This window comes from Crotalus tigris, unplaced genomic scaffold (assembly GCF_016545835.1).
Source record: "Crotalus tigris isolate CLP2741 ecotype Arizona unplaced genomic scaffold, ASM1654583v1 scf7180000018931.1341448, whole genome shotgun sequence".
Taxonomy (NCBI): Eukaryota; Metazoa; Chordata; class Lepidosauria; order Squamata; family Viperidae; genus Crotalus; species Crotalus tigris.
The window spans coordinates 790,694-814,877 of NW_024097280.1; the positions used below are offsets into that span (position 1 = coordinate 790,694).

Here is a 24,184-nt window from a genome sequence, read left to right on the forward strand (position 1 = left end):
GAGTTATTAACTATAGGGTTAGACTTTTGGGCAGAACAAGATGAAGGGTTCCCAAACGCAGCTGGATAGCCTACTACACTTCAAGGTAAGTTAAAATAACTAACTTAGACAATGGGTAATTGGGAGACCATGAAATCTAAAGTCCAAACCTGATAAAACTGTAAGACTATAATGAGCCATTTCCCATAATAGGGCTAAGTCCTGAAGAGATGAGAGCTCAAAATCAAAAAAGGATAATTGTCAAAGAATATACAGAGGAGCTTTTTCTGCTGCTGGATTTCAGATAAATGTGTGATGAGAAAAGGCAGCTTCCAGACAAGATCCTGAGCCTGACCTTTTCTATTTACGAAAAGGAGTGACAAAATCCTCTTGGGCCCAACCCCCTCCCTTGGATAGTTCCAGTCTGTTGAGATTATGGCTCTAACTACTCACCCATGGAAGCAGCTCCTTCTCCAAAGGCTTTTTAAGACCAGGAGAGAAAGAGGAGCTGACAGACTGGTTTCACCTGAGGGCAACTTCCAGACAGATGAATTCTCATCTGGATAGGCTGCTTTTTGTTTCTCCAGCACCTTTTGGCCTGATTGTGCAAGAGTGAGAGGATGCGAAGGGCTTGCCCTTCATGCTGCCTACAGTACCTCAGTGGACTTTATGATTTATCGCATTTAAATTGGTGGCTGAAAAAACTACTCTCCCTTTGGAAACCCTCTCCTTTCCATAAATGCAAATTTTGGGATGCAAGCAAGGAGGACGTTCTTCACTGGGAATTTCCTCTCGAATGTACCCAGTTCAACCTCATTTCCTCAAATGCAAGATTACAAGATTCTTTGTTATTTCCTGGTACAACAGTGATACAACCCTCCGCCCCAATTTGCTTCCTTCTTTCAAGGCCTGATTTCAAACCGTGCAAAAGGTTATTCTTCAAACACACAAGGCTCTAGCAGAAGAAAAAAAAAATAAAGCATGGAGTTTGCATGTGTCGGTATTTGAGAAATAATCTTAGTGGGTGATTTGAAATGAATCCCACAGAGAAAGAAGGGGTCTCTCATTTTCTCTCTCTCTCTCTCTCTCTCTCTCTCTCTCTCTCCCTTTGTGTGTGTGTGTGTGTGTGTGTGTGTGTGAGTGAGAGAGAGAGAGAGAGAGAGAGAGAGCGCCTTCCTTAAATGGCGCCTTTGCTTGCCATTCATCTGCGTTGAACGTTTTGTCAATCGGCATTTGATTATTAGGGTCTGCAGCATTGTGGTAGGACAAAGGTTGGGAATGAACGCTGCCTCCCAGCAAGGCCAGCCAGAGAACAAAGTTCCGGTGTTGTTCCTTCACGGAGAGCATGTTTGCAAAAAAACATTTCTTCTTTATATTAAGTTTCAGCAAGACTCCAGTTTCTCCTCCCTCCGCCTCGCCCCGTCCATCTGCCTTGGCCTTTCTATAGCGAAGGTTCCACTCAGCTTCCCTGGGAGTTTATTCTGCGGGTCGCGAGATGCCGCAATCATAGTTCTCCCCCCCTCCCATTCTCAAGTCTGTGGCTTTGTCTCTCTGAATTCGTTAAGTGAGGGCACTCGGAGGTCACTGGCTAGTGGAGCTGCTCCTCTCTCCTCCCACTTTTGCCTACCCTTTACTTTCACTGCCCCCTCTCCCCACAAATTCAATTTTCAGCACTGGGAATGCCCACACCCTTCACGGTGGCTTAAGCCTGCACCGAGGTTGCTACACATCCAGTGGTGGGATTCAAATAAGTGAACAACCGGTTCTCTGTATGGATGCTGCTTCCAGAAGTCCATTCTGGGCCTGGACAACAAAAAATTAGCTACCGGATCTGCCAAACTGGTGCGAACTGGCTGAATTCCACCACTGTGCACATCTCCATAGCCTGGGGCACCTACCCACCCACATCTTGCAGAAGATCTACCAGATCCCATTTATGCTTAGAGTGGACAGAAGGAAATTTGGAAGTTCAGCAGCCTGCAAGGTTCTCTTGGCCAGGATTCATCTGAAATAACCCAATCCTATAACAGGTTGTTCAATGAGCATCTGGGTTCTTGGAGAAACTGTAGAAAGCATGATTTTCATGTCATTCTCTGTGGCTGAGTCTATGCAAGTGAACTGGAGAACTCATTGTTTAATGTTCAATATGGCTTCCCCACCTAGCCTCAAGGAGTCATAGTTTTGGGAGGTTGCTATAAAAGGATTGTTTCTGAGAGCCTAAGCCTTATGTCAAAACTGGAGGGAATGGCTACTGCTAAATCTACCTAGTGCACATGTCTCCCTTGCTCTTCCATGTAGAAGGATCTCAAGCCCAGATGCCTGAAATGGAACTTTGTAATTTGAAAAGTATCTGTCTATTCCATCAAATTTATATAACTGCCCATTTTTCATAAAGCAAACTCTGTATGGTGTACAACAGTCCAATAAACCAGTAGAAATATGCAATCATTATCTAAAATCATTACATAATAATTAAAAAGCATTAAAAGCTATAAAACAAAACTAAGACAGAAAGAAACTAATAGGCAGAGGAATATTAACAATAAGGGAGCCACCTCCCTAGTTCAGAGCATCAAAGAAAGCAGGTGACCAGTTGTGATTTATTTCCTTTTGCCCCAATCTTGAATATTCCAGATGTGTTGGACTTCTTTTCCCCGACTCCATGGGTAACCTAGGTAGAAATGTAAGGAGCTGAAATTCAGCATATTCGGAGGACATCAGGACAGTGAAGCATAGGATACTATTGCCTATCAAAAAAGAGATTCACTTGCCCCAAAGCAAAAAGAGTTGGGTTAAAATACATTTATGGTTGGAGAAAATGATTAAAAAACAAATAGACTTTAAACCAGAATTATTTTTGTTAGGAATAATAGGAACTAATTATGAGAAAGATTGCAGATATCTAATACTACATATATTAATGGCAGCAAGAATTGTATTTGCCCAATATTGGAAAAATGAAAATTTACCAACTGAAGAAGTACTAATTAAGAAAATTCTAGAGTGTGCAGAAATGAATAGATTGACTTTAAAGATAAAAGAGAAAGAAGACTCAGTGTATTTAGAACATGGGATAATTTTTATCAATGGCTAAAAAAGTGAGTCAGAGAAAAAGGAATGTGATATGTAATTTTGAATATATATTAGTAAGAAGAAAGCTATTGAGTGATGAATTAACATATTGTTTATGATAATTAACTATTATTGTTAGTTAAATACATGTACCCAGACATTATGCTGTTTGCTAAATATTGAAAATGTTATTTGGAAAAACTCCAACCCTAATCCTAACCCTAACTCAAATCCCAACCCTAATCCTGACCCCATCTTATCCCTAACCCTATAAAAAGTAATAAAATCTATACCAAAAAAGAGAGATTCACTAAAATTTGTCCTCTGCTTGAAAATCTCGTAGGAACTAAAACTACTTCTATCTAGACCAATATCTGGCAGTGGGAGTGCCTGTGAAAACTGGAGTAATACAAATCTTCTATACTTACCATACTTGAAGTGCAAAAAAAAAAAAAATCACTCCCCCCCCCACCTTCCCTTCAATTATGTCTGATTCTTGGAGACTACCTGGACAAAATTCCTGCAGTTTTCTTAGCAAGGTTTTTCCGAAGTGGTTTGCCTTAGCTTCCATCTAGGGGCTGAGAAAATTGACTGGCCCAAGTCACCCAGCTGACTTTATACTTAAGGCAAGAGTAGAATTCAAAGTTTTCCAGTTTCTAACCTAATGCCATAACCACTATACCAAACTGGCTCTCTGAATGACCACTAGATGGCAGCAAATAATTTGTGTGTTGGTATCTTTTTGCTGCCCTCCAGTGGTTATCTGGATTTTTGTAATTCAGATATAGTACCCTTACTAGCGGACTGCTTCTTTATTTTTTCACCTTACATATTTTATATACTGAAAGCCATATTAAATAAATCATTAAGTATTCCTTCTCCAGGATAGTTTAATAAACATTTTAATCTTATAAATTAAATGTTCAAGTGGAAGAATGCTAAAATATAGAGTAGAAACAAAAATATTATACTGAATTGTGATACTACTTTTCTAGACCTAGGGGGGAAACATAAAATAGATCTGTATCTCCTGGTAGATCTCTGATCAATCAAAGTAGGATGACAAGAACAATTAAAAAAAAATATAGGATAATTTTTCCAGTCTTAAGCTGTACTCTGAAATAAGAAAAGTATGTAAAGTTTGCAGCCTCTTTAATAGTAATTCTACTCTGTCATGCACCCGAGAAAGAAAAAAGGCAGGGGTTTAGTATGAAAAAGCTGGCCACACTGAGACATTACCCAAGTACTATTTCTACAGAGATGTATCAAGAGGAGTTTTTTCTAATTTTTTTCTGGATTATTTTTCTCTGCAGTTTGCAGCCTGATCAGGCTCATATTTCAACTCTTTTTTTTTTTTTGGCCAGCTTCTGCTCCCATAGACCAAATATGGTCCTATTGTTCATGAATTATCAGAATCCAAAGCTCTTTTAAAATTATTTATTTTCCACCATTATGGTGGGTTGGACTGTTTTTTAAATAGGACAGAGTGAATTTTTGTATGGAACTTCTGTGACCTTTGTTCAGTGCACAATATTAAAAAAATTAAAAATCCTGGACTCTAAAATGATGATATTTTGCATCACGCACTGAATGATAGCTTTTAGTGGATTTCTCTTAAGAAGCAACATAGAGTTCTCAAATTAAAAGGGGGGCTTACCCCCCCTTTTTTCTCTCTCATAATAACCAAATGCTTTCTTATACAGTGTCAACTCATCTATTTTATTCTTTTTTTATCTTCCTTCTTCATTTGACTCTAGCTTGCTTCACATAAGCAGGTTACATTTTAATTAAGTCATCATTTGGCTTCTTCAGTGTCCAGAAGTTGAATGTATAAAATGTGACATTTTGAAAATAATAAATACCATTCAAACATTCATAAATTGCTTTGGATAGTAATTTCCAACTAACAGAGATACACATGAACACCTTTCTCTTGATGCTTCTTCTTGATTCATTTCTGATAGTTTGCTTCTGGGCGTCTATGTTCCCATCTGCTGCCACATTTTCCACCTCCAAGCTCTTTTGTGGTCACGGAGCATCAAGATTTGTACAAATAAATTTGGCCAATTTGCGATTGCACTGAGGATAAAATAGACTTTTTAAAAAGTTGACTTTGGAAGAAGGCTGTCTACAGAAAATGTGCATGTTTGTTTTGTCACTCATTTGGCAAAGAGTAAATTCCTGTGCTTTCCATACAAGAAATAGACTTGTATACCATAGGCATGACAGATGGGGAACACTGTGAGGCAGGGTCAACTTGGGGAGAGTCCAAAGAGTCAAGACAATAAACATAAACATGCAAAGTCCTGTCCATTTTATATGTGGTTTCAGTCATGGGGTGGCATTTCTGTACCCCACCTCTGGATGCTGACAGAGGCTGTCAGATATTTATTTTGGTGACTTCAGGTCAGCTTGACTGCTGGCAACTGCCTAGACTTGCTCTTGCAGTTTTCTTGGCAAGTTTTTTCTGAAGTGGTTTGCCCTTTCCTGCTTCCTAGGGTTGAGAATTAGTGACTGGCACAAGGTCATCCAGTGGGCTTTGTGCCCAAGCAGTATTAGAATTTTGCTGGTTTCTAGCTTGGTGCCTTAACTACTACATCACATTGGCTCCTGCTGTGAGACATACCCTGAGGCAAAGAAATCTATGTTGTAAGTATGAACGTAACCATTTTTTTTAAAAAAAACCTTCTTAAATTCTTAAGAATAGCATTTTAAATGTGGCATAAATACAGAGGCACATATCACACTACATTATTAAAAGAAAGTCTTCACCACTGCTTGCCTCTCCCGTACAGACACTACTAGGTGAGACAGAATGACTGGCCCAAAATTATGCAGTGAGTTTTGGTAGCTGATTGTGGGCCTGAACCTTTCTTTTCCTAGCTGTGATCAAAAATTTCAGCACTGTACCACATTGGCACTACCACATGACTGCGAATTTGGGATGAAAATGAATAGAGTATTCAAAGTTGTAACAAATATTGATATGATATGATATATAATATGATATAATAATGTATAGTAGTATAGTGTTAGTATTAGTATAGTATAATTATAAACAATAACACAGTTGCCAAAATGACTCACTGGATCATCTGTAAAAATTGCCATGTGCCTGTAATGAAAAATGGTGGGAACACAGAGTTGAACAAGTAGTCAAAAATGAGCAGGTTAAATATTGTGGGATTGCCAAATACAAACTGATGAAAGTCATCACTCATAACACACCAGATTTAACTGTGTTTGAAGAGAAAAAATGTGGATAATTAATGTGGCAATCCCAGGAGATAGTATATAATCTTTCAATTTTGGTTTTCAGATCTTGATAGTTTGTGATCTTCTCCAGTTCTTTGTCTTCTGTACTACATTGGTGGTTATTGGCACATTGGGTGTCCTTCCCCAAAAAATCTTAAGTGGCAATTAGAAAATCTGTGCATTGACAAAAATTTCCACTTGTCAATTACAAAAGACCAAACTGCTTGGATCCACACATATATTACAGTGATACATTACGACATCTTAGGTTCTCAGGAACAATTTGATGCACATGAAGGCCAACACCAGCTAAAAAAATTGTCAGGTGTGACTTCACATTGTTGTAAATAAATAATAATAGTGCATCACCAAAAAAAAGTCTGGGTAGTGGATTTTGTAATACCTGGCAACAGCAGAAGAGAAGAGAAAGAACTGGAGAAAGCCACAAAATGTAAACACCTGCAAATAGAATGACTGGAACATCTGTAAAAGCAAGCAATAGTACCACTAGCCATAGGTCCTTGTGTTTTCAAAACATCTGGAACATCACTTGAACACCATTAACACTAACAAAATCACTATAGTCAATTGCAAAAGGCAGCTTTACTTGGAACAGCTTATATCCTGTGATAGTAACTTGAATGTTATTCAATAACATCAGCCTATCTCAGCTCCTTGGGAAGGATTTGATAGGTAGGCAAAAGTGCCAAATCTAGTGTAAGTATCTGGGTGACTCTGCATCCAACTATTACGCATCACTTGAACACCACTGGCATTGACAAAATTACCATCAGTCAATTGCAAAAGGCAGGTTTACTTGGAATAGCTTACTGTTGCTATGTCTTTAATTCCTTCTAAACTCCCATCACATTCTCCATAGGATCACTCAGAAATAGTTACAAAAGCTGCAGTTGGTCCATAATTCAGCCACTCCTCTATTACTAGGATGATGTGTGAGAGTGAATTTTAGCTCAAGTGCACAGGTTGCCTAATAGTGTTGGGATCAAATATTAGTTTAACAGTTTGTGTCTGGTGTATGCAAGGGCGGAGATTTCTTGGGTGTTCAGATGCAAATGTAAAGCAATGTATAGCTGCCTGGCAAATGAGATGGCTTATTCTTCAGGGGCTGCTCTGTAATTGCATCTGTATTCTTCATAGATGAGGATTCTAAGGCGTGGCTATAGCATGGAGATGAGATAGTTCATGTATCACATCTGTTTATCATACCAGAAGTTTGTCCATTTGTTTGCTCACCACTTGTTAAAGGCTGGCTGCTGTACTGCTGTTGCATTTGGAAATCATGCCTAAATGCTTCTAACGTTCATTGTGTTTACTGTCACTGCCAGTACATTTCTAGCAATGTTGGGTGCCTTTGGTGGCAGCAGATACAATATTGAAATATGTTAACAAGGAGAAGTTTGACAATGATGCAAATACCTGTAGTAAGAAATACTTTGCCTAATTTTTTGCTTGGAGTAAGTTTGTTTTGAGCCCTAATAGGGAAACATTTTCATTACTTACTAGTAAAGAAGAGTGTACATCAGTAAAATACCACTCAAACGTTGACTCGATTTAGAAAACTGATGTCATTCATTTCAGATGTCCAAGGCAAATAGTCAGATTGGTCTATCTGAGTCAGGTTTCTAAATTGATTTGGGAGGGAAGAAAACCAAGCTTCTAGATATGAACAACAATGTGAATCGCTGAAATCAGTGGGGAAGTATCTAACACCGTATTCAAATAGACATTGTGATTTAATTCAGAACGCCAGTATGATTCGGAGATTTGGGTGGAATTCCCTCAAATCTAAACTCTGAAGTGAACACCTGCATAGTCTGTCCCCACCATTGCAATTTTTAAGGTGCTATAGATTTCCATAAATTGTGTGTATGTTAATTTAAAGGCATATTTACAAACTCAAAAAAAAAAAAATGGGGCTAAGGGACTTGTGTGATTGCTCATTCTATTGTGCTGGATGGCCCCTCCCTCTCTCTTTCCTTATGTTTAAAGTAGATGTGGGAAACCGGCCTGCCAAACTGAAAATGCCTTCAAACAGAGGACTGACAGCCTGTCAAACAGAGGATTGTTTGCATCTGCATCCTTTTGTTTACATAAGCATGAAGCCCATGTATTAACTTGTACAAGAAGCTGGTGTCAGTGGAGCAGGATACTTCAAAAGAGCGTGACCTTTGTGAAGACAGCAGCAAGAGAGTTAGCCTTAAATTAAAGATCCTGAGATAGAGAGATACCAGACAGGGACCCTGTTGCAATCTTCTACTCTTTAGATTAGAACGATCTCTATTGTCTAGATTCTTTTTTAAAGGACAATTAGCCTGTCCCATACGACAGGCAAACAATGGCTAGAGATGCCAGAAATAACTTATAGTTCAGAATTTGATGCATTCCCTTTTTTTAAAAAAAAATTCTATGACAGGCTGGAGAAAGGTTCTAACTTTGGCATAACATTTGCATAGCTGGCTTCTTTGTGCTTCTGTGAATCTAGGGCAGAGTCAAGGGTGTGGCATGTGGAATACAGTCATGAGTTACCGTGTAGTGTGGTTCAGGTGAGGGTCAACCAAGCTGTTCCAATTCAGATGAATAGTAGCTCCCAAGGAAGCCTGTGCAGAATTGAGAAGATGTTTTCTGCTCTTCATTTCAGAGACCATAACACTGATTTGTGTACGGTTTGCAGGCTTCTATACAAAAGCATTCACTGTCAAAGCTACGCGAATGCTCATCAAATAGTGATCACGGCAATCACGTTTTTAATTTGTACGTTCTTGTGCTCCTTTTAGTTTTCCTATGAGCCACCAGCTACCAGCTAGCAGAAGGCCGTGAGTACACACCCAGTTTACACAAACAGAAGCATTGCCACGTATGATCTGATAGTGCACCCGTACCCACCTTTTCCTCAAACTGGCTTTATTTGCAAGAGAAAAATAGCAGTCCTGGTGCCTCTTTCTTCTCCTTGCTAAATTGTACAGAGAGAAATTCTGAATGAAAACAGGAGGAACCTTGGCTGGACAATATCTGGCCGAGGGAAGGTGGATCTCAGAAACAAGGTAGCCAAGGAAAAAGAGCATGCAACGGTTTGAACTTTTCTGTTAAAAACAGGAAAAACAGATGCAAAAGAGCAGACATTGGTTTGATTTAGCGATCTGTCCACATTTCCCCAAAGTTTGCTGAAACAGTAGTTTTTGATCAAACCTCAAGAGGATGTAGAATTTTCAGAACATTAGATAGCTGTCTTTCCTGTATGCTTAAGGTCATCTCTCCCCAATTTAATATCCCCTAGATACATTAGGAATCCAACTTCCAAAATCCCCACAGCCATTTTTCATGCAGATTAAAAATTAAGGGATTTTCAGTTCTCGTGATCTGGACTGTACTAGGTCAGAAAAGCGTGCTTTAGGTATACAATCAGTGAAAACAAATTCATTGCCGCTCACTGGAGAAGCTGACTTGTCCAAGCTAAAAACGGCTTTACCCAACATTTTCCCCCATTCCCCTCCCCCCCGCATAGTATATGTTGGGTACAACTCTAATCATCCATTCTTACCAAACCGGTAGAGGAAATTTTGTTTGGATATGTCTGTATTTGTATATAGTACAGAGACAAGCAATTTAGTATCATCCAAATGTTTGGACTAGCAATCTATACTGTATGTTCTAGTCAGCATGGATGATGGCCAGGCACTCTGGGACTTCATAATCCAAAATATTCAAAGCACTTCAGACAACCTATCCTGAAAGTACTGAATTTGTGTAACATGTAGTTTTGAGAGTATGGTCTTATATACTGTATTTTATGGCAGGGACTAGAAACAAACAAACAAAAAATATATGGCAAGATATTGAACAGTTTCACAAATACCTGAACTTTATTATAAAAAAATCTATATTCGACTGTCTTAATTACAAAGCTGAAAATGCCATTCAAATATATAGGTAGTCCTCGATTTATGACTGCATTAGGATCAGAATTTCTGTGGCTAAGCTAGGTAGCTGTTAAGTGAGTCATACCCAGTGTTGTGACCTTTTTTGCCATGGTTGTTAAGTGATCCATTGCAGTCATTACGTGAATCCAGCTTCCCCCGTTGACTTTGCTTGTTGGAAGCCAGCTGGGAAGATTGCAAATGGCAATCACCTAACCCTGGGACACGGCAACTGTCATAAATGGATGCCGGTTGCCAACTGCTCAAATTCTGATCATCTGTCTGTGGGGAGGATGTGATGGTCATAAGTGCGAAGACGAGTCTTTAGTTACTTTTTTCAGTGCCGTTGTAACTTCAAATGAATGGTTGAAGGCAAGGTGCTACCTGTATCTTTCTTTTCCTAATACAATAGTGCATAGGCTGCAGTTAAACGCAATCGTTCTCAATCATATTGAGTGCAGTGTAACTTAGCTGTTTCCAAAAAGTATGTAGGATTGTGCTGCAAGTTATGAAGCAAGAAGCCTCACGGAATACTTAAGTTCCCTTGAGGGTTTTCTAGAAAATCCACTATTGCTCCGATTCAAACACCCTAATTTGTATCCAGTGGTACCTCAAGACAGGACACACATGTAACACTGAAGTTAAGACTCAATTTGTTCGAAAAAAAAAGTTTTTCGTATATTCGTATGTTGAAACCACAACAAGAGTAACTGTATTGCACTCCAACATTGCACTTGTAAAAAAGAAGCGCAGGACAGTAATAATGGAATGGCAACTTAATATGAAAATAAATGTGTTCCAAAACCAGGCAGCCAAGTTCTAAAGAAATAGAGCAGAATACCAAGCAGGTATTTACAATAAAAAAGTAAATAAAAAACCTGTTAACCATATACAGCATATAAGTAAATAAGTAAAATTGAACCATATCTAACATAAGACCAGGGAAGATGTTACTAAGACCAGTCCAGAAACTACCAGGCTTTAATTTCTTCCTTATTTCTCAGAATCAAAAATAGATTTATATACATGCTTACAGACAAAACAAATGTGAATTATCTGAAGACTAAGGGCAGCTGACTCCAAAGCAATGGAACTAACTCTCAAAAAGTACTAAGTCTGAATTTGCTGTTGAAGTAGCAACAAAATGCCAAGGAGAGTGAACAAACAATAACGAGGATGACTAAGGAGCAGCTCCACGCCACAAAACACACTGTCCAGAATTAAGATTTTATAGCGCTATAAGATGGGAGCGAGGCCAGGGCTCTGTAGGATACAGAAATGGGAGTGAAAGAGGGAAGATTCAGAGCCACCTGGACTGCAGAATCTTAAACCCAGGTCAGCAAAACAAGCAAGAACAGAAGAGAGGAGATCTGCCCACTGGCAATAATCCGAGATGTGATACAAGTGTAGCATGAATGGGAACCTGGGCAGTATCAGGTGTCAGGAAGTGGCAAGTACACAAAAGCTATGCAGATGAAAATGTGTGCTTGACTGCAGGGACAATCTCTTCACCAGTCCTGAATTCTTGATAACATGGAAGGGGTTTCTTTAAGTTCGGGTATTACGCTTCCCAAACGCAGTACTGAGTACAGCCTGTGAATAGGATGAGCAAGCAGCTTTATACAGCTTTGTTATATGGATTACTGGGAATACGTTTGTGAAGAGCTTTCACACTTACAAGTCTGAAACACTAGATAAATATGAAATATGCCTTATTATGTTACACTGCTTATTTTGGATGAGAGAGTTGAGATAATATCCATTTTCTCTTCTGCAAATGATAACCATAACCCAGACGATGATAACTTATATTAATGGAGTACTAAAACTAAGCTGCCTAATCATTTTAATAAGTCTTTCTAATTCTTTTGTCCTTTTTTTGGCTGAAGCACAGAATCTGCTTCTGGATATTATCTTCTGACAGACCTACAAATGTTTGAGTGTTTCCATAGCTGCAGTTTGGGATCTAGTGCCCTGAAAACAGCATCAGAGTTTAATGTGCTGTATGAATTGTTCACATAAACAGAATGGACCACTGAATTCCCATAACAGAATGAACCTCATCAATTCACCTAATGGATAAGCTAGGATAAACTTTTTTCAGTAGCTTATATAGTAGTTATTATTCACAGGTCACAAAATGGGATAGTATTATTGTGTGATGGTTGAACATTTGGTGTGGAAAGTTTAGCTTCAATTTCCAGAGTTACGTAAGGCAAGGAAATTTGTAAGCATTCTCCCAGTCAGAACTGATTATATTAAAATAAAATATGATGATGACATCACTGGATAAAGGGTGGCTTTCCATACCATAATATTACACTGGATCACAGCTCGTATCAAAAATCACTTGTCTTGCTTTTGTCTTGAATGATATGAAAGAGCCTAGGTCTGTGGACCAAATGACTGAATTGTTTAATTTGGTTGTGCCTGTGGGATCTGTGAAAGTTATATTTTCATGTTTCAAGGATTAAACATCTTTGATCTTAGGGAATTCATATAGTTTGGTATAAGTAACCGGGAATATCATTTAGAACGCTTCAGGAAACAGGATGATGTGAGGATGATGTTATTTGGATACAATCCAATCTGGTGTCACATTTGATTTGAGGATAAAAAACAGGTTTGGTTGCATTGGTGGATAAAATGTCGAACAAGGGAAACAGAAGTCTATCAGTTCTCTTAGATTTTCAGAGGAATTTTTGATGTCATCACCTTCTTTCTGAATCAACTGTCCAGCTTGGATGTTATTACAATTTCATTCTTTTCTAGAGAATTGATCTCACAAGTGGTGCTTAGGGATTAAAAGTCTAGTCGGGCTAATAGATTAATGGATGTCACAAAAGTTATCTCCTATGGTTTTTAATACCTACATGGAACCACTAGATAAATCATCTGTAGATTTACTTTCACGTATTGATTACTTCCAGGTCTAACTTCTACCTCAGTGGGCTTATCAAGGGAGGCTATGGGACTTTTGAACTGGTGATCTGAAGCAGGATGGGGCTGGGTAAAGGAAAGCATGCTAAAATTCAATCTGTACAACAAATAGGTACCATGAGCAAGGAAATCAACCACTTTGGATGAATAGTTGTGTTTTGCTTAAAATACTATGTATAATAGCCCTCGACATACGACCACAAATGAGCCCAAAATTTCTCTTGCTAACCGAGATGTTAAGTGAATTTTGCCCCATTTTATGATCTTTCTTGCCACAGGTGTTAAATGAATCACTGCAGTTGTTAAGTTAGTAACGTGGTTGTAAAGTTGACTTTGCTCATTAGAAGGTTGCAAAAGGTGTTCATATGTCTCAGGGATACTGCAACCGTCATAAATATGAGTTAAATTGCCAACTCCTTGAACTTAAATCACATGACCGTGGGGTGCTGCAACTATTGTAAGTATAAAAAATGGTCATAAGTCACCTTTTTTCAGTGCTGTTGTAACTTTGAATGACCACTAGATGAATGGTTGTAAGCCGAGGACTACTTGTATGCAGTCAGGGAATTCATCTCAACTTGGTCCAAAATGGGATATCCAAGTAGCACCAGTGTGCTTCCTTAATTGCTTGGGCTGTTACTCCCAACTACGTTATCATCAGACATTTTAGCTCTTTTGTAGCTTAGCATTTGTGTAGTCCAGGGGAAGGTAACCTTGGCTCTTTTATAACTCCTAGACTTCAATTCCCAGAATTCCTGAGCCAGGAATTATCAATCCATAGTAATATATGGGAAGGCAGAATACTTGGCAGGACTCTTCAACTAATCCATTCTGCATAGATACAGTACATTTTTCTGGTGAATATCTGTGGAGACTATTTGTATATTTGTTCTATAGCAGAATATAGTCTCTCCAATTACGTAGAGCAGGGGTAGGTAACCTTGGCTCTTTTATGACTCGTGGACTTCAACTTCCAGAATTCCTGAGCCAGCCATGCTGAGGGGAAAGGGAGAGGTTTCCAAGGTGAGCCATGGTGGCTCAGGAATTCTGGGAGCTGAAGTCCACGAGTCATAAAAGAGCCAAGGTTGCCTACTCCTGGTGTAGAGCTAACCCATTTAGTTCATTTATGACTCACTGTATTACATGAACCTCAAATATTGGTCACTTCAATAATCAGATTAAATTATTGCATATATGAATCCATAGAGAGTGTTGGGCTGTCAGATAGTTCAGACCAACTGCACTGATTGCCAGTTCATTTCCAGATCAAAATGAAAGTAATGGGATTGGACTTTAAAAGCTTTAAATATTTGGAATCTAGGTCAGTTGAAGGAGTACCTTCACTCATTCTAACTCCAACACTCTGAAGTCAGTGTATGTATGTATATATGCAGTGCTTTTTTTGTAAAAAAAAAAAAAAAAAAAGGTGCCGGAACTCACACATGTCATACAACCCGCCTTGCCTACTCTACAAGGTTCCATCCAAAAAAGGTGCCGGAACTCTATTTGGGGTGTTCTGTAACATAAAAAGCCCTGTATATATGTGTCTGGCTGTAGGAGTAGTTTCGTAAGCCAGTATGAAAGATAGAGGGATACCTATAGCAACTATTGTTTATAGACTCTGACCTGATTCCTACTAACTCCATTGCTAGACACTTTGAAGTGGGGCCCAGAGACATATTTATTTACCTTAGCCTGTCTTGGAAGAAGGCAATGGCAGGTCATCTCTTTGCTGTTAATAAAATGTATCACCCCTAATATTATCTTTATAATAATTGGCAGTAACTGTCTGCTTTTGGCTAATCTTGATTAAACTAAGCTAGGTTGGATCTGGTTAATATTTCTGTGGGACACCACCAGGAAAGGCTAGGGTTATAAATTAGACTGAGAAGCTGAAAAAACACCCCAGAAGAAGGCATGGTAAATCATGTAAGGGTTTGCCTTCAAACATGCCATATAAATCTTTTCAATAAATAATTTAATAGTAAAACATGAGCTGTTGGGCTGGAGCCAGAGTATTCTATGAATGAAAAAGTACCTCCTGTTCATAGATGTCACCAAGAACCAGCAAGTACATCTAATTAGAAGAAGCAGGGATCTTCACCAGTTGTCTTTGTAGTCCATTGTATCTTGGGAAGGAGATTTGGTGGCTCCTTGACAGAATTCGAAACAAGACAGGAAAATATGAGAATCCTCATCCAACCCCTTCCAAGCCAAACAAAAATATCCTAATCTTGATCTAACTTATTAGTTACCAAGTTGGTGTAGATAATATGAAACTAAATATTAATTTACTATATTTATATGGCTGCCCAACTCAATAAGGGGGCTCTGAATGACTTATAAAAGAAAAAAAACCTAACAAAAATGCAAAACCACAATACATTACACCAGTTAACGATGAAGAATGAAGAAATCCTCAGTTTATATGTAAACCTTGCTATGTTTAGCCCTAGATAAAACACACTACATCAACTCCCTGTATCTTAAACATGGGGGTGGTTAATATGGTCTAAGGGAACAACTCCTGAGATAGTAGATTTTAAACTGATTTAAATGCAGAGGTGGGATTCAAATATGTGAACAACCGGTTCTCTGTGTGGACGTCACTTCCGGAAGTCCATTCTAGGCCTGGACAACAAAAATTAGCTACCGCTTCTGCCGAACTAGTGCGAACTGGCTGAATCCCGCCACTGTTTGTATGTCAGTTCTGCACCTTGTAATTACCACAATAAATTAGGGCTCATAGAAACAAAGGCCATATTGAATCATTTATACAGTGATCCTAAACATACATACTCAGAATTCAGTGTACTTGGGTGATGTGTTTAATTGAAAAAAGCTAGTACAGTATTTCTTTGTATTACAATATTTCTAAATTTTTAATATTACAGTATTTCTAAAAATTGCAATTCTATGTCCAGGAATTATAATTTTGAGAAATAATTGTAGTTTTTTTTTTTTTAGCCCATTCCAGAAGTCCTGAAACTGGGGCTACATGCACTAACTAGTTGGTAGAAAACAGGAATTTAATTCAGTGATGTAGAGTAAGAACATTAGAAGTTACAAATCAACTCTGAGTGATGATGGAAACCACATACAGTTTTAAAGTGAATCATCTTTGTGGCAAAGAAGTTCCACCTATGTTAGTAGGTCTGTAAAAAAAAAAAGAAACATTTAGCAGGACAAACCTATCTCTCTTATTGATTGATCTCTCCGTGGGCTTGTTTGAGTGTTGTGAATATTTATTGTATTATCTCATCACTGCAAAATTAACTGAAGATGTGCATATAACCGCTTATATATTTGCTATGAATGAAGGAATCTTCCTATTCAGAGGGAATGTGATACATGGATAAATGAAATCATAGGTGAAATTTGATGACATGGGAGAAAACCGGAACCAATTTAGTGTAGAGGTTAAGGCACTAGGCTAGAAACAGGGAGATTGTGAGTTCTGGTTCCACCTTAGGCAAAAAGCCAGCTGGGTGACCTTGGCCAGTCACCCTTTTGCAACCCTAGAAACCAGTAATGGCAAACCACTTTTGAAAAACGTTGTCAAGAAAACTGCAGGGTAGTTGCCAGGAGTCAACACTGATTCAAAAAAAAAAAAACAAAAAAACCCCAAACTCTGGGGCAATGGCAAACTTCCTCTGTGCCACTGATGTCACAGCCTTTCAAATATTTGATGATGTACACAATTTATCTTCTGTTGCTTCAGGATGAGATTCAAACAAGTCATCAGAAATTACAAGCAAAAAAGATTTACCTAAATCTTAAGGCAAACAAGTGAAATATACCAGAGCAATTCACTGTAGTGCAGAGTTATGTGAAGTGTAGAGTTTAATACTTATATTTATTTATTTAAAAGATTTATATGGCTACCCATCTTAAGCAACTCTGGGCAGCTGGCAACAATGTAAAGTAGAAAATACAAATATCTTGGATATCGTGCAGACATCCTAGCCATGGAGCTGGTAATGACTGCAGCTGTCTGCTAGGTGTGCGCTCAGTGGCAGGCCCACATATGCTGCCACATAATGTACAAAATGGTCCACAGGGATGGAGGAATGCAATCTTGCATTAAGGTTAGTTTTCCTGGAACTTGGTATTCTCTAATAGGCAGGCAAGATTTTCCTAGAGCAAGTCAGAATATGAAGTTTAATCAGGCAAAAGATGAGAGGGAAGGAGAGACTCCAGAGAAATCAAATGAGGATGACTCTCTTCTGAAATGAGTACAAAGCAATTCTCTTGGATCCTCGATCAAGTAGCTTTATTGCCTTCAGCTCAGGAAAAGTACTTTAACATCTATAGGTGGAAACAAGAAATCCTATCTAAAGTCATCAAAACATTAGGAGCACCTGCTTAAGTCCCACTGGCTCTCAGTGACATTTAATCACTTGATCAAAGTTAAGCACGTGATTAAGAATGCTTTTGGGGGGAGAGAGGGAGGTGAATTTAAGCAGGTGCTTAAAGACCACCCTCTTGATGAGGAACTAGAATGGAATATAATTGGGAAAGAGGAGGAGGGAAATGGGAAAGAAGATAGTGGTGAAGAAGCCACTTTGTAGCATGAGAGATTTAACTACCTGAGATCTCTCCCAGAAGACTTAACTTTTCTGTTTTTAAGAAGGCAATGTTCAAAAGGCAATGGGACTTTCAAGAAGCTGATGAGAAGCAAAATGTTTCCAAGGAACACCCCGCCCCCCCCCAAGAAAGTCCAGTTGCCTTTTGGATAAGCAGGACCTGAATGACCGAGAATCTCCATAGACACTTTCTGTTTTTAAAATACTGTATACAGTAAAAAGAAAGAAAGAAAAATCTGGAATCCAGGTAATAGATGGAATACTCATCCTCATTCATTCATTCCTCTCAATGTGAAGCAAATAGAAAATAGTTGTTTTGGTCAATGATACCTGATCACTGCAAATGCTGTCAGGACCTGAAGTCTACAACATCTGGAGGGCTTCAGTTTTCCTAATCCTAGTTTGGATAGACAGATAATCAGATGATGGATTGCACTAATACAGGTAGTCCTTGACTTGTGACCACAATGGAGCCCAAAGTTTCCATGGCTAAACAAGGCAGTTGTTAAGTGACTAAAAATATGTAGATTTATCTTCATATATTGACCAAGGCAGCTCCATGAAATTTTGAGGCTTTTCTTATGGATCATTAGTCTCCACCTTTCTGATAGTTTCTAGATTCCATGAAGAGAGAGGATATAGAGCAGGGTTGTCAAACTGCTGGCCCATGGGCCGGTTTCATCATACTGAAGCCACGCCCACCCCACTGCCGGCAATGCAAAAAGAGTCACGATACATCACAACATGTCACATGACGTGGCAAGTTTGACACCCATGGGATAGAGTGTGACATTAGTTGCAACATGATAATTTCTAGATTCCATGAAGAGAGGGGATAGAGTGATTGTGACATTAGTTGCAAACTCTGCCTCCCACCAAGCACGTCCCCCGGCAATCCCAATCCAGGGCCTTATATCAAAGAGTTCTAAGATTCTGGAATGCTGAATATTCTTAGTGAAGATAGTTATAAACTTCCACCTGAAAAGAAAATAAGGGTGAAATGACTCTGTAATATTGGTGTACTCAGAAAGAGTTTACTGGGAAGGGGAATACAAGGATAACAAGTGGATACTGTTTTAAATGGTGGTTATAGGTAAGGATTCTTCCAGCTGTGTATGTTTGGCAGTTATCATTATGTTCCAACTACCACAGCCAGTGATGATGGAAATTTGTTTCCAAACATCTGGAAGGCACTTGATTAGAAAAGCAATTATGAAAGACAGGACTATGGCTTCATGGGCGCAATATGAACTTTCACTGAGCTAGCATAGATAATCATGTACCAGTTTGGTGTCATAGACAGAAAGTTAGCATAGCATTAGAAAATCCTAGATTAAAATATCTGCTAATTTTGAAGCTGTTACTGTGTGACCTTGAATAATCTCTCTCCCCCCCACACACACACTCCAGTTTAACTTACTCTCTAGGGCAGTGGTGGCGAACTTATGTCACGAGTGCCAGAGGCAGCACTCAGAGCCCTCTCTGTGGGCACACGTGCCGTTGCCTCAGCCTTGCCTCCCCCTGCGACCCTCTCCTCACCAGCGGCCCCCCTGGAGGAGAGTCGTTCCTGAGCGTGGCCCATGCAGAGCAGTGCAGCCAAGGACATGGCAGCCAGGCAGTGTAGACAAGACTCTGCCATCATGCCCCATCATGCACAGTTGATGCTGCAGGGCATGGGCAGAGGGTGTGGCTGCCATGGCACTGCTGGGCTGCCTGGGTGATCTGCAGCGGGCCCTGGAGGTGGTGAGTGGCCCTGTGGGCAGGTGGGATGGGGGTGGGGCAGGGGGTGGAGCGGGGGCAGGGTCAGTTTTTGAGCACTTGGTCTCTAAAAGGTTCGCCATCACTGCTCTAGGGCAAGGGTAGGCAGCCTTGGCTCTTTTATGACTCATGGACTTCAACTCCCAAAATTCCTGAGCCAGCATGGCTCAGCTTGGAAACTCTCCCTTTCCCCTCAGCATGGCTGGCTCAGGAATTCTGGGAGTTGAAGTCCACAAGTCATAAAAGAGCCAAGGTTGCCTACCCCCGCTCTAGGGTAATTGGAGAGACTATGTTCTGCTGTAGAACAAATATATGAAGAGTCTCCACAGATATTCACCAGAAAAATGCACTGTATCTATGCAGAATAGATTAGTTGGAGAGTCCTGCCAAGTATTCTGCCTTCCCATATATTACTATGGGTTGACAACATTAAAACATAGCATATCTGATTCTGCAAATTAGAGCCATTTGTGTACAGCATGTATTTTCTAATGCACGGGTGTCATGTGACATGTCGCGACATATTGCGACTTTTTTTTGCATCGTTGGAGCTGGGATGGGCACGGCCTCCGTATGATACAACCGACCCGTGGGCTGGCAGTTTGAAACCCCTGCTCTAATGCTTACATGCTCTGACACAATGGATTGTCAAGAACAGGTTGTTACTAAGAGCCACATAGGATTGTAGGATTAAGGTTGGTTGATGGAAAATAGCCCCATAACAAAGCTGATTTCGTTGGATTGTGTAGAATATAATAAGATCAATAGGGTACTGGCAATATTTCTGATATCAACAATACTTCAGAAACAAGTTTTAAGTTTCACCTAACGCTGTGCCAAAGTCTGCTGAATGATTTCCTCCCCATCTAAAGAATTTCCTGTTTTTCCATTTTATTTGTAGGGGGATTGAAAATTAATTTTGTATTTCTTAGTTGGCATTTTTGAATTTAAACACATTAGGAGAAAGTCAGCTGATCTACTTTCTGTTACAGGTCGTCTTTGACTTATGAGCACAATGAAGCCCAGAATTTGTTAAGTGAGTTTTGTCCCATTTTACGACTTTTCTGGCCACGTTTGTGAAGGGAATCAATGCCGTGGTTAAATTGATAATCCAGGTCGTGAAGTGAATCTGGCATTCCCCATTGACTTTGCTTGTCAGAAGGTCACAAAAGGGGATCACGTGACCCCGGGACACTGCAACCGTCATAAATATGAATCAGTTGTCTAGATATCGGAATGGAAGTCATGTGACTGTGGGTTGCTGAAACGGTCATAAGTTTGAAAAACGGTCATAAGTCACTTTTTTCAATGCCGTTGTAACTTCAAATGGTCACTAAACAAACTGTTGTAAGTTGAGGATGACCTGTAGTCTTCTCTCCATCATTTGGAAACCTCCCTGACTTCTCCTGCTTTCTGATCTAAAGAAACTGCCGAAGAAACGTCTTCCTTCTGGTGGAAGTGAATTGGGGGGGGGGGAAGCCAGGAAGGCTGAAGAGGGCTACTAGAAACAATGGAACAATGAAAAATTGGGCACTACCATCAATCCTGAACAGCAGTGACCATCTCATTATTAAATAAATGTAAGCTCATTATTAAATAAATGTAAGAACCTCATACTCTGCCCCGAGGACTTAAGATAAGTTCTCCTGTGAAATAACATTGAAAAATATTTTTTTCCTATCACCAAATTAAATAGGAAGTGGCAGGCAAAATTGTATTTGTTTATAAAATCATAGGCCACCCATCTTACCTCAAGGTAGACTTGCGCCTCTTACAATCATAAATGCATATATGTATATATATTTTCTTATATAGCACTATTTTATATTTCTAATCCAGACAAGGTCAGCATTCAAGTAGGACTTTACCCTTCATCACTACTGGGCATCAGCTATGTTTCTGATGTCAACAAATACCAGCATGCTAATCAGTTGCAAAGTTTAGTACTACAGATCATGCACTTTAGCTGAGCATCTGTTGTACGCACATGAGGTCTAATTGACCTGTGAGTATCACGCCGAGCCCATGTGTCAGCCAAACACAGGCACACAGCTGAAGCATAAACAGCCTTCGGGTTGATCCTAGGCAGAGTAAGATATAATCAAAGCCTGTGGTGAGATATAGAGTAAAATGTAACTCTCTCTTTCTCAGAAGTTTGCATTCCTGTTGATTTGAAATAATCAGAATCATACCAGTTGCTTGAAATCTTATCGCCTAAGGAGGGAAGTAGAACTTTATCAATGCAGCGGGCTGTTGACTTCTTTATGTATGGTCCCAATCCAGTAGCTATGATCTTAAAATGCAAAGGATGGGAAGGGCAGAGATACATACATCTCAGGATGAATGGTCGATTCACTTTCCTGCCAATTTCCTTTCACTTTTCTGTAACGGAGTAGGCCTTTAAAAGCTCCACACCTTGGCTGGCTTTTAAAGAGGTAAGCTCTTTCACAATCAGCCCTTAATGAATTTGTTTTGCCATCAATAAATCAGAATTAGTATGAGCAATTTCCCATTGCTTCCCCTCCCCAATCTCTCCTAGGACTTTCCCTTGCTCCTTCCAGTGCTGGAGGAGAGACTGACGTATGGGTCTACTAAGTTGGCCAATAAACATCCTGTTCTTAAGCAAGTGCTGCCCTTTATAAAGTTGCCAGGTGTAGGTTCCTTGCAAAGGGGTAGATTATTCAGTAGATGATCCTGGATGTGTTAAATGCCCCCTGGAAAATATATTTTTTTAAAAAATATCTTTTATTATTTTTTTAACATAATCACCTTAATATTTGGTAGACAGTGCGTTGTCTGGGTTTACATTTAAAAAACATTCACTAACAGTTAATTCCTATAATCTGTAATCCGCATGATAACTTTACTTGATTTCCTCTTTTCCCCATAATGTTCTCTTTTACCAGCCTTAAGTTAATACAATTCTTGTTTTAATGAATGATAATTGAGTATAAAAGTTTTCTAATATTTCTACAAATAATAATCACATCAATATAATATTCCTTTTCTATCTAGTCATTCTGGTTGTCTCATCATATATCCTGTTTACAGTTCTTGTTTACATGAGTTTTTCCCACAATGTTCTAAACATTTTTACTGGTTAAGATTTTCTCAAAGTTAAGTACATTTAAATATTTAGATTTATTTTTTCTCATGTAAGCCAACCCAATGCTTTTACCTGGAAAATATTTACTCTCCTTGCAATTCTTTAAAAGCTGCTACCCTAGGAAAGTAGTATTTTACCCTTGGGTGTGATATAAGAAAGCCTCAATGCCCTTTGATTAAAAGTAACTTCAGTTGAACAGAATATGTTGATCCTTAGAAATTGGTTCATGACATTTTCTAGCCTCAGTGGAATGTGATCAATACAGTTATATATTACCAGTTCTGTAGTTTTTCACACGGGTGTCCACAGTACATTTTCTAAATGCCTAGGATGTCAAAGATACAGGGGCATCTGGGTTAGCTTGTCTGGTTTATCTGCACGTGGAAATTAGTGTCAAGGTTGCTTTTACCTATAGACAGCAGGTATAATGGTTTAAAATTGAAGCTCTTCCCCCATCACTTAATGAATTAGATATCTCCCAACACACTTAAATTCAGCTTTCCCCCCCCCTGTTTAAGCATTAACAAATGCTCTTTAGTGTGTGATTATTTGATTAGTGTGAAGGCACTTCAGTCAAATCTCTGAATCGAGTCAGCTTTCTGAATCAAATCATTGAGCAGAATTGGATGGTTTCAAATTGATTAGATGGGGTTTTTTTGCTTTTTATTGAGTTAAATCAAAAATCCATATGGGGTTTAATTTTCCAAATCAGCGATGAGAACTGGGTTGGACCCTTTTTGCACAAGCCTATCTTTCTCTCCTCCTCTGCTTTTTTCAGTGCCAACACGTGGCTAACAACTAGAGAAGAGTTCACATTTCATAAGGAATAATGGGAATCCAGCATGGAACTGTCCATCATCCATAAATCTAAGACAAAATAATGTGAAAGCATTAAGTCAATGTTGTGTTATGTCCCACTAGCAATTGTGTTGATGAAACTGAATATTGTCTCTGTTTATACCGTTCACAGAAATACATCCAGGGTAGGACAGCACCTTCTGAAAAGGCAATCCATGGCTTACTCCCCTGGATCCTTGGCCTAAATAAAAGAGGACTGGGATTATAAAGAGTACTTGTCACTTTGAAGACTGCCCAGGGAACTGAACTTCAGAACTGACCTCCAGTATAGGATGAAATGGGGATGAAGATGTTGACTATCTTTCATAAGATACGTTCTAGTTATTGTACTAGGAAATGAAGCAGAAGTTTCCAGATCCAGTATCAGTCCACCCATTTGAAACTCATGTTTCTATGCAATGGTTAACATGCTCACTTCCGCACATTCCAGAGGATTTTGTAAAAGCTGATTTCATTTTCTGCCCAATGGACAGAACCGTAGTTGCATTTGAGCAATAAAGTGTTCAATTTCTTTTCCTCTCTCCTGCCTCTCCCCCCCCCCTATTCCATTGTTTCTTGGGTTATGTTGTTGTTATGGCAACAGCTAAGATAATAAACTTGTAATAAACTTGGCATCAAATTTATCACTTTGTTGGATTTGAAAAACTGTAGGCTAAACAGCAAGATCTCAGCACCAGTCTGCATGAGCCCTTCCA

The 24,184-nt window shown here is 39.2% G+C and overlaps 1 protein-coding gene across 1 annotated transcript in view; it reads left to right on the plus strand.

Annotated features, from left to right (window-relative positions):
* The window catches only part of LOC120314466 (homeobox protein Hox-C9), a 138,080-nt gene extending 114,361 nt beyond the window's left edge, over positions 1–23,719 (plus strand). Inside the window, exon 3 of the mRNA XM_039357587.1 lies at positions 23,602–23,719. Within this exon, the coding sequence (XP_039213521.1) occupies positions 23,602–23,618 (17 nt within the window). The 3' untranslated portion in view covers positions 23,619–23,719. The remainder of the gene's footprint in view (positions 1–23,601) is intronic.
* The last annotated feature ends 465 nt before the right edge of the window (positions 23,720–24,184 follow it).